This window comes from Phalaenopsis equestris, unplaced genomic scaffold, assembly GCF_001263595.1.
Source record: "Phalaenopsis equestris unplaced genomic scaffold, ASM126359v1 Scaffold000873, whole genome shotgun sequence".
NCBI classification, from domain to species: Eukaryota; Viridiplantae; Streptophyta; class Magnoliopsida; order Asparagales; family Orchidaceae; genus Phalaenopsis; species Phalaenopsis equestris.
The window spans coordinates 4,169-19,357 of record NW_018165313.1 but is presented as its reverse complement, the minus strand read 5'-3'; the positions used below and the strand labels follow the sequence as shown (position 1 = coordinate 19,357).

Sequence of the window (15,189 nt, the reverse complement as noted above, 5' to 3'; positions counted from 1 at the left end):
AAAATACTATAGTATATGTTATTCTCATGGTATTTTGATAATATTGGGTAATATTACGGTACAATACTACCACAATACAACCATAATACTATCAATGCGCGTTAATCCGCACGAAATATTTCCTGCAATCTAAGAACACCTACTGCGATGATTAATCAGCAGCTCAACCAAAAGAGTTTACCTCGCACAATGGCATATGATAACTACGATATTTAAAAAAAAAAAAAAAAAAAAAAAAAAAAAAAACAGATACAAAACCATATTAATGTCATCTAAAATGGCCATCAATACAATTTTATTCAGACATTCAATAAGATTGCCGAATTGATGTGCACGCAGACACACGACACACTCAGAGCGGCCACGCATAAAGAAATATTAGCACCACTGGGTATGAAAGCAAACACCCATGCCTGATTAACACTAAAAGCTGCAGTGCTTGGGAAGTACACCATATCTAAAATGCTGCCTTTTTGGGGGGTGGGGGGACCAGACGTCTAGAATTCTCATATTTACCTATATTTCCATCTTTACAATGGCGTTGGAGGGTGGTTCCATCATTGTTGGCAGATACTGCAGCCAATCTTTCGCACAGAAAAGGGCCTCAACAATGTCTGGGCGCAAAGAGCTCCTATACTCGTCAAGAACTCGGCTTCCTGTTCCGGTGCCAAATAAAGAACCGCTCGCACTACTAACCATAGACATTGGGATGGCTAAGACATCACGAGCCATTTTGGACAGAGTAGGATACTTTATATTATTAAGCTTCCACCAGCTCAGGATGTCAAACTCCTGAATTCTTGGAACTAGAGCTTCCTCTAGATACTGATCCAGCTCTGACTTCGTACTAAGGGTAGTAGATATTTCAGATATATAGATGTCAAAATCATGAAGCCCATCCACGGCTGAAAATGGAGTAATCGGAGAATTACCCTCATTCCCATGGATGCTAGCATTGGCCTCCCCCAGCTCCACATAAGCTGGAGTCAATGGAAGAGGCTGTGCAACATACTCGAGAAAAAGCTCATGAATGGTATCATTGACCACTTTGACATACCTAGTAGCATCTTCCCCGTAGATTTTTGAGAAGCTGAACTCAACAAGCTTCAACTTGAACCGAGGGTCCATAACTATTGCAACTGCCAGCACAAGGCTGCAATCTCTCCAATATTTGTCAAACTTCTCGTGCATATCTTTTGCAACACTACTCACTACAGCATCATCGCTAGCTACGGCATGAGCCAAGTCTAGCTGAATCTTCCACGCTTCATGGAAGAATATGTTTGAAGTTGGATCAGGCGCAACTAAGATAATACTTGCAGAGTCATACAAAAGCTTTAGGAAAGAGCAAACGACTTCAACCTTTTTCCAATCATCATGTGATGGTGCTTCATTGTAATTATCATCACAAGTCTCCAGCACAGTAAAAGCTTGTTTGTACTCCAGGGCGGCCACGAGCATGTGGTAAGTTGTGTTCCACTGCGTTGTAATATCAAGGCTAAGGCTCTTTGTGCTTGGGATCTCAACCTGAAGAGAAATTTCGGCAAACTTTTCCTCACGTGTTGGAGATGCTTTTACAAACTTTACGCTCTCGCGAATGTTGTAGACTATCCCATGAATAGAAGCTATGACATCCTGTGCAATCACATTCAGGATATTGACATAGCAACGCACAACAAACAGCTGCCCTTTAAGCATAAGCGTGTTCTTGTTGGAAAGATGATCTCTGAGATTTGCACTATAGATGTCATGCGAGGAGCAATTGTTGTCTAAAGTAATGGTGAACAACTTGTCCTTCATGTTCCATTCAGAAAGGCTAATGCCAATTACTTCACTCAATGCATTCTCAGAATGTGGAGAAGATACCATCATGAAGTTTAGCATTCTTCTATGCAGCTTCCAATCACTGTCAATGAACTGTCCATTAAGGCAAACATATCCAAGAGTCTGACTGGTCGTCCATAACCCTATAGTGAGGCTAATCCTTCCAAGCATTGTTCCAAAAATTTGCAAGAGATAGTGTCTTTCCTTCTGATAAACTGCCATGATTTCTGTTTCAATGGCTTCACAAGTTAGCATCTTGAAGCGTGGTTGAAGGCTCTGAGCAAAGGCCACAAAAGACAAGTGCTCAACCATGTAGAGAGGAAGCTCATGCAGAATGATCATCTTTGCAAGATTTTCATTGCAAATATCCTGATCAAATTGCGCATTCAGAAAACTAGATGTTCTATAGCGTCTTTTAGGAGGATCAGGGCTTTCCCCATCATCAGTCTTTAAACCTGCCGCAAGTGCAAGCTGTTTCCTGTCTTGCGACTTAATTTTAGGACAAGATCCGAGAGCAATATGCCTCTTGAGATGGCTTGTTCCGGCAATCTTTGAACCAGTGCTGTATGCAAAAGTTTGCTTGCAAAGCTTACAGCAAGCCCTCGTACACCCTCCAGGCACAGCTTCAACAGTGAAGTGCTCCCATACCATTGACTTCCTTTTCCTGCGCCTCGTGGGCGGTGGTGCTGTTTCCATTACTGCATTTAGCTGTTGTTCTTCAGTGTCGCTGGCTCCGCCCATTTACTATGAAGATAGAGACAGTTACACCAACTGAAGAAAAAGTCAGAATTAATAACCCTAAACCATCACATCTCACAAACTCAAAAGGTGTATAAAGCAAACAAGCATTCAATGGATTATAGAGCACAAGCTTGCAACACAAAACAAAAGAAAAAAACCTTATTGTCAATACAGCATAGAAAGTGTGTATAAAGCAAGAAGCTGACAACAGATCCAACAATACATTTAACAAGCAACCAAAAAAAGGAGCGCAACTGAAGAACTGATACCAAGTGGGGAATAGAGTAGACAAGTTAATTGGTGAGGAAACAAGCAGCTTAGACTCAAGGTAAAAAGGATGTGATTAGATGAACTAAACATCAAAGAAATGATTCACACTACAAATAAATTCATGCATGAAATAGGATTTCTTTAAATCTTGATCCTTAAGCCTAAAGATGAAGTGGACATAAAACACAGTCGGTTAGATACACACAAGTCAGCGCTATAAAAACCAAGGAAATAATATTTTATGCGTGAATTATTTAGGTACTGTAGCAGCACCCTAATCAAAATCATGGCCATATGCCTACCCTAAATCTAACATACACTGAAGATTCAACATGGCAGTAAAAGTTGTCAGAGAAAGACATTTAAGACTGCCGGCTTGCATAAATCCGGCTGTACTTTAAATGATGAGAAAAAGGTCATCCAAGAAAATGGCAACAGCAAATTCTTGATAAGACAAGAAATTCTAGCAACTTTAAGACACGGCATTGCTAATCCTTTTTCTCAAAGAAAGCAGGCGCAGCATAAAGACCTTGCTTCAAAAAAAGCTTTGCAGAGAAACAAGAAATAAATATTGAATATCATTAGCATCACTAGAGCCTTATTCAACCTAAACCCAAAACACTAAACCCTAAACCCTAAACCCTAAACCCAAATGCCGCATCAAGTATTACCGATAATTTGCATATGCATTTCTGGCCAACTTCTGACCATATTAACTTTAGTCCATCGCTTTACCTTCAAATTTTTTCAAGTTAATTCTATTTACTTTCTTCTATATTTCATGGTGCACATCAAAACACATGAAGAATTATTTTTTCCCTCCTTCCACATCAAGCATTTCTTGCTATCATCATCATCATTATCCATAACCCATACATTTGGGGTCTTATCATTTCTTGCTATATCCTTCTAAATTTTAGCATAAATCCAACTTAACATACTAATCTATATCACATACAACCCAAATATTAATAACATCTTTGTTGCCTGCCACTTTGATGCATACAGAATAAGAAGTCAACTTATACTTCTACTCCTATTTTATAATTTTCTCATGACAATTATTTTAACTGCCTATATTTTTCTTTGTTGAGCTGATTCTAAATTCCATAGTTGTTCGATTGTTGAGTAAATGGATACACCTACAAAAATAATATCATCAGCAAAAAGCATATACAAAGCATATTATAAGTACAAAATCCAAAACATGAAGTTTTACTCATTTCAAGCAAAAGGCACATGAATTCAAGAGCAAATAAATAAAATAGGACATCTTTAAGAATACAATCAAATCGAAGCTGAAAGGAAACGTGCATAAGAAATGCTAATGAAAATATGGGGCTATACAAGTTTATGTAAGAAAAGATAAAGAATACAAAACAAAAAGTTTGCATCGGTAAAAATTAAGACGAATAATAGAAGTCAAAATCAACCATTTGAAGATGCTTTTTATCACCATCATTATTCTTACAAGCACTATTAAACATTTTTCATATGCTCCAATCACTAATTGTTGCCAAAAGTTCTGTAAAATTTAAATCATATCACTTTCTTGTATAGATACCTTCTTTTTATCCTTTTATTTCATTTTTTTATTTTTTGAAATAAGCGGAAAAAATATAAGAGGGCTTAATTTTATTGATGTAAAGAGGGGTATAAATACCCATTACAGGCCTCACTGGTAAGGAAAACAATAAAAACATAATACAGCAGACAAGGAAAATAATAATAACAAATATAACAAATATAAGAGCAAATAATCTCTCCAATTAAGAAGAAAAATAATTATAGAATCCTAAGATCCCTTATACAATTTATAACCCTCTAAATATAAAATTATAACAAATATGTGAAAAGCATGAATTCTAAGTCAGAGCACTCTAAATTTTGAGTTGGCATAAAGATATCTCTCAGAGTCAGCTTGCACACTAAACCGTCAAACTGTTTTTTGTGAAGACCCTTTGTTAGAATATTCGCTGCTTGGTCGTTAGAAGGAACATACACCATGCAGATATCTTCTCCGTCAATTTTTTTCTTTGATGAAATGTCTGTCTATCTCTATGTGCTTTGTTCTATCATGAAAGATAGGATTGTGGGCGATGACGATGACAGACTTATTATCACAGTACACCTTTATTGGTGGTGGAATATGAATTTTTAACTTATTGAGAATTCTTCTAATCCATAGAACTTCACATATCCCATGAGCTACAGATCTGAATTCAGCTTCAGCGCTGCTTCTTGCCACAACACTTTGCTTCTTGCTCCTCTATGTTACTAAGTTTCCTCTTAGAAAATTGCAGTACCCTAAGGTTAATCTTCTATTTGTAACACTCCCACCCCAATCTGCATCTGTAAATGCTTCTACCAGTAAGTGGTCATCTTTTTTGAACAGTAGTCCTCTTCCGGGCATTCCTTTCAGATACCTAAATATTAGATAGACAACCTCCAAGTGATGAGTATGTGGAGAATGCATAAACTGACTTACCAAACCAACAGCAAACACTATATCATGATGAGTGTGTGACAAGTAGATTAGTCTTCCTACCAATCTCTGATATTGTTCTTTATTAACACTATCTATTTTATTTGTCACTTGTAACATTTTATTTGCTTCAATTGGGGTTTCAGTTGTTTTGCACCCAAGCATTACGGTTTCACTGAGTAAGTCGAGTACATACTTTCGTTGATTAATAAAGATCCCCTCCTTAGATCTGACAAACTCAATGCTGAGCAAGTATTTTATATCTCCCAGATTTTTAATCTCAAACTTTGTGGCCAATCTTTCTTTCAATGTCTCAATTTCCCTAGCATTATCTCCTGTAAGGATAATATTATCGACATAGATGATGAGTATAGCGAGTTTACCAGTTTTTGAATGTTTGTAGAACATAATATGATCAGTTTGACTCTGAGTGTATCCATACTTTGTAATCACCTTTTCAAACCTCTCAAACTAGGCGCGAGGAGATTGCTTGAGCCCATACAAAGATTTTTTCAATCTGCACACTTTGTCTTTTCAAAACTTATTCTCAAATCCTAGTGGAAGATCCATGAATATCTCTTCCTCTAATTCACCGTTTAGAAACGTGTTTTAAATGTCGAGCTGATGCAAGGGCAAAGTACAATTTGCTTCTATAGACAGTAAAACACGAATAGAATTGATCTTGGCTACCAGAGCGAATGTCTCCTGCTAGTTAATTACGTTAGTTTGAGTGAATCGTTTTGCTACTAATCTCGCTTTATATCTTTCGACACTCCCATCAGCTTTGATTTTACCCAACAGTAGACTTGTCTCTTGGTAGAGTGACAATTTCCCATGTTCCATTTTTCAACGGAGTATCCATCTCTTCCTTTACTGTTATTCTCCAATTTGGATTACTAAGAGCTTTCTGTATTGTTATGGGTTCAGACAGATTAAAATTTTTTTATAAAAAAGCTTGATATTTGTGTGAGGATTTTTGATATGATAGGTATTTCGAAATGAGATATTTGGTAGTCCAAGAAAGTGCTCATTTTCTAAAGGCTATAGGAAGATCCAGATTCATAACCTCTAAATCTTGAGTTTCTGTTGGTGAAAAAGTAAGATCAAGATTGGAAATTACCTGTATTTCTTGAGGACCATCATTTGGTTCTTCAGATTGGGAGGGAGTTAAAGATTCAATTTGAACATTTTTCCTTTTATAAAGCCTCTCCCTGGAATAAACCAGATGCTCTACTGTTGTATTATGTGGTATTTCTCCCCCTGTATTAAACAAGATAATTTCAGGAGTCTCTTGACTAGGATTCTCATGTTTTTTTTTTTACTTTCAACAACTATTTCTGGTTACTTTGTTTTCACGGACTTCAAGTGTACTTGGTGTTAGAACAATTCTTGGTAATGAATTAAAAACTTGCCAAAAATCATCGTCTTCATCTGTATTATACTTCCTCTGAAGCGAGTTTTTGTGAAAAAAGAAATTTTTTTCATGAAGATCACATCCATACTAATGTAAATTTTTTTGGTGACATGATTAAAACATTTGTAACCCTTTTTGTTTGAAGAATATCCAAGAAAAATGTATTTTTCAGATTTTGGATCTAATTTTGATCAGAATTTATTTGGAATATGAACAAAAGATATGCATCCAAACTTTTTTAAAGGAATATTTGAAGACATTCGTAGAATTGAAAAACTATTTTTCAGTTTGTTTAAAGAAGTTTTATATTGTAAAACTCGAGTTGACATTCGGTTTATTAAATATGATGTTGTTGAAATAACGTCCCCTCATAAATTTTAGGAACGTTCATTGAAAATAGAATAGTCCAAGGAACCTCAAATAAATGTCTATTTTTTCTTTCAGCAATTTCATTTTGTTGTGGGGTGTCATAACAAGTAGTATGATGAATTATGATTTTGTTTATTAAGAAATCCCCCTAAACATTCATTAAAATATTCAGTTCCATTGTCAGATCTAAGGATGCATATTCTAATTTCAAATTGAGTTTCAATCATGTTGTAAAAATCTTTAAAAAGTTTTTCAACTACTAACTTTTTGCTTATAAGATAAACCCAACATATCCTGGTGTGATCGTCAATAAACGTCACAAATCCCCTTTTTCCAAATAATGTTTTGACTTTTGAAGGTCTCAAACATCACTATGGATCATGAAAAAAGGTTCTGAAGGATAGTATGATTTTGGAGCAAAATTTATACGATGATTTTTTGTCAAATAACATGTTTCACATTAAAGTAAAATACAATTAACACCCTTAAATAAATTAGAAAATAAGTGTATTACATAAGAAAAATTTGGATGGCCTAGTCTAAAATGTGATTCCATTATTTTTTCTAATATAGGGTTCGAACTCATACTGTTGTAAGCTTGAACCCTTTTTTTATTAGGAATAGTCTCCTCAAAGTAGTAAAGTTCTTCTATCTTTTCAGTTCTCCCAATCATCATCCCCGACTTCTGGTCCTGAAAAACACAAGAAGATTCACAGAAAATTATACAACAGTTAAAATCCTTTGAAAGTTTGTTGTTAAAATCCTTTGAAAGTTTGCTGACGGATAGAATGTTACATTTGAGTTTTGGAACATGGAGTACAGATTTAAGACCTGCACTCTTGAACAGGTTAATGTTTCCTTTTCCAGCAATGGAAAAGAAACTACCGTCAGCAATACGAACTTTTTCATGGCCAGAACATGTGATGTATGGATGAAATAAATAGTGTAAATTCGTCATATGATCAAAAGCTCCCGAATCACTAATCAAAGGGTTTAGGTTTCTACTTGTATGTACCATCGAGCAATTTGAAGTACCAGTAGCCAAACTCGAGTTTAGCAGATTCAGGAGTTGATCGATTTGTTCTTTGCTAAATGGGTTGGTTTGTTCTGCAGCAGTATTTGCAGTAAATGGCTTACGCTTGTTTCTTTGTTTCCAATATGCAGGTTTACCGTAGAGTAACCAACAGGTTTCTTTAGCGTGTTGTAACCTGTTGCAATGATCACACCACACCCGTAGTTTCTCCTCATTCTTCTGTGCATATGAAACAGTCTGCATGCTGATATGAACCTCAGAATTGAATGTTGAGTTCTCAGGTATGCTGGTAGAAGTGGATTTCTTGTTCAGCATCACTCCTCTTCAAGTTTCTTCGCGGCGGACTTCTGAGAAAGCCTCATGGATTGAATGCATGAGATTTCTCCCAATTATTCTGCCCCTTACCTCGTTAAACTCCCCCATCAAGTCCAGCAAGAAATTTAAAAATTTTATTTGCATCAACAATGATCTTATATCTACTAGCATTATCTGGACACTTTCACTCTTGATCATTAAACAGGTCAAGGTCTTGTCATATTCTTTTCAAATAATTGAATTATTTTATGACAGAATCATTACCTTGACGAATATCACCAAGTTTCAGGAAAAGTTCATAAACCTGAGATTGGTTACCCATAGCTGAATACATTTGGGTCACATTCTCCCAAAGTTCTTTTGCACTAGAGTAACACATATAATTTGCCCCTATCTCTTCTTCCATAGAGTTTATCAACCATGTTATTATCATAGAATTTTCTGCATCCCAGGTTGCGTCGGATGGATCTGTAGTGACTGGCTCACGAACTTCCCCTGTTATGTAGCCTATCTTCCCTCTTCCTCTAATGTACATCCTCACCGATTGTGACCAGCGTAAAAAATTATCACCATTGAGACGGATTGTGGTGACCTAGGCTGGAAGATTTTCGGTGGTTCTAGAGGAGGAAGGTGCAGACACAGATGACAAGGTGGAAGGCTGGATAGAGGTAGTGGAATCATTTGTATTTTTAGACATGATAGAAGGAAGATATGGTTCGGCTCTGCAGGAGGTGGAAGAATTCCCAATGGCTGCTCAGGAATAAGCTTCGTAGGTGGAGGCCATAGGTTACGCAGGAAGCAGCTGCACAGGAAACGACTGTGCAGAAAGAAGGCTGCGCAGGTAGACGTTTCAGCGGCTGCATGAATTTTTTTTTGCAGTCTTCACTATTCCGTGATTCGAGAATTTTTGGGCAGCAGTGGCGAAACAACAAGCTTCAGCTAGCAGTGACGAAACGGAAAGCTTCGACAGGCTAGGGTTTTCTGAAATTTTTTTTATTCCTACTTTAATACCATGAAATCAGTGGAAAAAATATAAGAGAACTTAATTTTATTGATGTAAAGAGGGGTATAAATACTCATTACAGAACTCATTGATAAGGAAAGCAATAAAAACATAATACAATAGACAATGGAAATAATAATAACAAATATAAGAGGCAAATAATCATAAGAGTAACTAATTAAGGAGAAAAATAAATAGAGAATCCTAAGATCCCTTATACAATTTATAACCCTCTAAATTTAAAGTTATAACAAATATGAAATATAATCATAATTATTTTCGAGATCTTTCAACATTTTTTTTATTCCTTTAATTTCACACCCTTGCCAACACATTCTATACTTGTTATAAAATCAAGTATATTTCCTACTCTTATCATAAATTGGCAATAACTCTATAATGTATATAATATAATCATTCTATACCCTATCATCAATCATCATTCATAATTACAATCATTAACAATTCCTTTGCTGCTAAAATTTTGCAAATCCTTTTGCCAATTCTAAAAAATTGTCTCCAATTCTTCAATATAATCTCTTATAACATGCCACTGACACACATTCATTTTTAAACATCATATCCTCATCTATAGTCTCAATAAAATAATAGAAATAATCTATTTAAATTATAATGCAAAAATATCATTTAAACTTCCCGTGTTGCTGATTAAAACTATGAAGTTCTATTAATTTTAATTCCTTATCTTTTAAAATTTAATGAAATCTGCTATTAAATTTTTTTTACATACAAAAACACACGAACTTTTTCATGGCCAGTACATGTGATGCATGGATGATATAAATAGTGTAAATTCGTCATATGATCAAAAGCTCCCGAATCACTAATCAAAGGGTTTAGGTTTCTACTTGTATGTACCATCGAGCAATTTGAAGTACCAGTAGCCAAACTCGAGTTTAGCAGATTCAGGAGTTGATCGATTTGTTCTTTGCTAAATGGGTTGGTTTGTTCTGCAGCAGTATTTGCAGTAAATGGCTTACGCTTGTTTCTTTGTTTCCAATATGCAGGTTTACCGTAGAGTAACCAACAGGTTTCTTTAGCGTGTTGTAACCTGTTGCAATGATCACACCACACCCGTAGTTTCTCCTCATTCTTCTGTGCATATGAAACAGTCTGCATGCTGATATGAACCTCAGAATTGAATGTTGAGTTCTCAGGTATGCTGGTAGAAGTGGATTTCTTGTTCAGCATCACTCCTCTTCAAGTTTCTTCGCGGCGGACTTCTGAGAAAGCCTCATGGATTGAATGCATGAGATTTCTCCCAATTATTCTGCCCCTTACCTCGTTAAACTCCCCCATCAAGTCCAGCAAGAAATTTAAAAATTTTATTTGCATCAACAATGATCTTATATCTACTAGCATTATCTGGACACTTTCACTCTTGATCATTAAACAGGTCAAGGTCTTGTCATATTCTTTTCAAATAATTGAATTATTTTATGACAGAATCATTACCTTGACGAATATCACCAAGTTTCAGGAAAAGTTCATAAACCTGAGATTGGTTACCCATAGCTGAATACATTTGGGTCACATTCTCCCAAAGTTCTTTTGCACTAGAGTAACACATATAATTTGCCCCTATCTCTTCTTCCATAGAGTTTATCAACCATGTTATTATCATAGAATTTTCTGCATCCCAGGTTGCGTCGGATGGATCTGTAGTGACTGGCTCACGAACTTCCCCTGTTATGTAGCCTATCTTCCCTCTTCCTCTAATGTACATCCTCACCGATTGTGACCAGCGTAAAAAATTATCACCATTGAGACGGATTGTGGTGACCTAGGCTGGAAGATTTTCGGTGGTTCTAGAGGAGGAAGGTGCAGACACAGATGACAAGGTGGAAGGCTGGATAGAGGTAGTGGAATCATTTGTATTTTTAGACATGATAGAAGGAAGATATGGTTCGGCTCTGCAGGAGGTGGAAGAATTCCCAATGGCTGCTCAGGAATAAGCTTCGTAGGTGGAGGCCATAGGTTACGCAGGAAGCAGCTGCACAGGAAACGACTGTGCAGAAAGAAGGCTGCGCAGGTAGACGTTTCAGCGGCTGCATGAATTTTTTTTTGCAGTCTTCACTATTCCGTGATTCGAGAATTTTTGGGCAGCAGTGGCGAAACAACAAGCTTCAGCTAGCAGTGACGAAACGGAAAGCTTCGACAGGCTAGGGTTTTCTGAAATTTTTTTTATTCCTACTTTAATACCATGAAATCAGTGGAAAAAATATAAGAGAACTTAATTTTATTGATGTAAAGAGGGGTATAAATACTCATTACAGAACTCATTGATAAGGAAAGCAATAAAAACATAATACAATAGACAATGGAAATAATAATAACAAATATAAGAGGCAAATAATCATAAGAGTAACTAATTAAGGAGAAAAATAAATAGAGAATCCTAAGATCCCTTATACAATTTATAACCCTCTAAATTTAAAGTTATAACAAATATGAAATATAATCATAATTATTTTCGAGATCTTTCAACATTTTTTTTATTCCTTTAATTTCACACCCTTGCCAACACATTCTATACTTGTTATAAAATCAAGTATATTTCCTACTCTTATCATAAATTGGCAATAACTCTATAATGTATATAATATAATCATTCTATACCCTATCATCAATCATCATTCATAATTACAATCATTAACAATTCCTTTGCTGCTAAAATTTTGCAAATCCTTTTGCCAATTCTAAAAAATTGTCTCCAATTCTTCAATATAATCTCTTATAACATGCCACTGACACACATTCATTTTTAAACATCATATCCTCATCTATAGTCTCAATAAAATAATAGAAATAATCTATTTAAATTATAATGCAAAAATATCATTTAAACTTCCCGTGTTGCTGATTAAAACTATGAAGTTCTATTAATTTTAATTCCTTATCTTTTAAAATTTAATGAAATCTGCTATTAAATTTTTTTTACATACAAAAACACACCGACATTTCTTATAACAAGTATTTGTTGAAATGAGCTTCTTTACTGATAAAAAAGAGATAAAGACCAATATTGATCTTTGATTTAACTGTACCAATTAAAAAAAAAGTATGCAACCAGTACCAATACAATCACTGTATCAAACATATTTTTTTTGCTAACTCCAACATACCTTACCACACCTTTAATAGACGACAGCCCCACGAAATGAATTCTCAAAACACTTGATAATACATCTTTTCAAATTCAGCGAAACACATAAAATATCTTTCCACTGTTCTCTAAGTTATTTTATTAGCTCAAAATTTGTCCCTTACAATTGCACTCTCGAGCATAAATTTAAATTGATAGTGTGACACCATACAATTTTTCTCGTGCCCTCCCAACTGCTAAAAGATAAATCAATCGTAAGATTGATAAATTTAATTTCCATATAACTAATGTTATTATTAGCATCCCTCTTTGGTAATAAAATTTAATTCCCATATAACACTCCAGAACTAAATTGTATTTCATCAGAACTTTAGCCTTATCCTGCATATAACGGTAAAATGAAAATGAAAAATCAATCAATAGCATGAATATGTTGAGGCAAAGAATAGAATAGTGGAATTCATAAAAAAATTTGCTAACAAAATTTGAAAAATATAATTGCGCAATCATGATAATTCCTAACATATAGAAAACTTGTTCCTAACATTAAATTGGCAACCCTAATAGCAGAAATAGTCAAAAAAGCAATACCTAGCCAATATCACACCAGTTATAATACATGAAAGAGAGGGCAAAGGCATAAATGCAACACGCTTGAGAAGGAAACAAGAAATGATACTCCGCCAAATGAAATGAAATTATAAATACAACCCCACAATCATGTATAAGATGTTGCAAAGCAATCAAAATAAAAGCAGACGCTTTGAATTTCCAGAAAGAAACCTGCATGATCTACCGAATATTTAAGTATTTTAATTGTTGTCCTGAAAAAAGTGGTTTAATTTAGAAACTTAACGGGTCGCTTAGTCTGTAGTATGCCACATAAATTTTTGGAGTTTTAAATTGCTTTGATACATCTAGTTTCATCCCATTATTGGTTAAAGCTAGTGTTTGTTAGATCTGATTATCCTTCGGATTTAATTGTCTATTAAAAGTCTTAAATTCTAAGATAAAGCCAAAAATTGTATCAGGGCATTGCAAGATTTGATGCTTATCATGCTAGAAATTTAAAATTTTAATCATCACACTATTTATTACATATGGATATACAGAATATACTAAGCCCTACTTGTAGCTATGCAATCGCTAATCTAAAGTAAAATGTTTCCATCAGACTAAAATAAGTTGACGAACTAAATTAAACGCATTTTAGTTTATCAGTTATAAGATTTATAAATCCGAAGCAAAATAAACGTCGTCACAGTTAATTTACTTCACCTGCAGCACAAACAAAAAACAGTTAAAAAAAAGAAAATAAAAAAAGAGAGGAATGTAAGAGGGCGGATGGCTCGCTCGATAATTCTGCTAAATCCTGTCAGCATAAAAAAAAAAAAAATACAAACATAAAAATAAAAGGAAAAATAGCAAAGGCATAGCTCAAAAAACCCATGGCTTTGATCATTGTCGCCGCCGACATGGCGAGCCCATTCTCATTCTAAAACCAGCCAGCTTCGTGTGCCACACATAAAACCAGACCAATATAATAGCAGACCAAATAAAATTCATCACTAGGATCACAGATTGCTCTCCTCAGTTTCCCACTTCTTCCAAGTCCTTTTCCATATATCGAAACCGAAACAGTCTAATAACCCACAACTGAGATGAGATCGTTGTGATCACGCGGAGGCGCCAATAAAAAACTAGCGTCTCGCCGAAAGAAGAGGTAAGGCTTATCGTTAGGTTAGAAAAGAAGAAATCGCAGTGGAAATTCATAAAATAGTCGTAAAGCATAATTAGCACTGCTAAAGCATCGCACCAGATAATTGGCTAGGCCAGTTTTAGAAAGCCTTGTGAAGACGAAGGCGGGGGTAAAGGGTAACACGTTCGATTTTCCGGGCCTGGATCTTGAGACTTGAATGCAGTAGTTGTTTGTTTTTTGGGTTGGGAAAGATGGGTTAGGGCTTCCGCCGGGGAAAACCCTAGACGGTAAGCAAGGGCTCCAGAAGGGGAAACTCGTAGATCTCGGCTCGGCCCTCCTCACTTGGGGCTCTTTTAAGTTGGGCTTGAAATATTGTTGAGCCCACCACGCCTGCGCGATTATTAATTAACCTCTTTTTGTTCCTGCCCGGACACTCCTATCTGTAAAAGCGAGATCGAGAGCGATTGGCCCGATTGGTTAAGTGGGTCGCTAGCATAATGTGGACCAGGCCTTTTCTCCTTCCATGTGCCTTCATACATCTTAAACCCACTTATATAGCCCTAACGCGTTCCATTTTCATTATTATTATTATTATTATTTTCGATAACCCTTTATTTGCTGTGATTGCACGGTATAATTAATAAATGTTGATTTTTAAAAACACGAAGGAAATAAAAAAAAAATTGACAAAAGTAAATAATATATAAACATAACATTCTAATGGATGTGCCACCAACAATTTCTTATCATAAGACATAAATCGTGGCATTTTTATCAAGAAATATTCCAAATTCAAATTAAGCATCATCTGGGCTATGATTTTAACAAGTTATAGCTAAACTGAACATCTTGAAAAGATGAACAAATGTCTGCTAAAAGTGATCCAATCTAAGTTTAGATCATCCTCGA

General features: G+C 35.4%; 1 protein-coding gene across 3 annotated transcripts; it reads right to left on the bottom strand.

Annotated features, from left to right (window-relative positions):
• Positions 1–262: 262 nt before the first annotated feature.
• LOC110031955 (zinc finger BED domain-containing protein RICESLEEPER 2) lies at positions 263–14,653 on the bottom strand. 3 transcript variants are annotated; one of them, XM_020735410.1, is made up of 2 exons: positions 14,398–14,653; positions 263–2,568 (listed from the first exon to the last, which is right to left on the bottom strand). In XM_020735410.1, the coding sequence occupies exon 2, from the start codon at positions 2,563–2,565 to the stop codon at positions 517–519; it is 2,049 nt and encodes a 682-aa protein (XP_020591069.1). In that variant the 5' UTR covers positions 2,566–2,568; positions 14,398–14,653; the 3' UTR covers positions 263–516. The 3 variants fall into 3 exon arrangements, with proteins under 3 accessions (XP_020591069.1, XP_020591067.1, XP_020591068.1); XM_020735408.1 differs by having other exon boundaries at positions 263–2,595; positions 14,398–14,652; XM_020735409.1 differs by lacking the exon at positions 14,398–14,653 and adding an exon at positions 14,028–14,334 and having other exon boundaries at positions 263–2,595.
• Between the last annotated feature and the right edge of the window lie 536 nt (positions 14,654–15,189).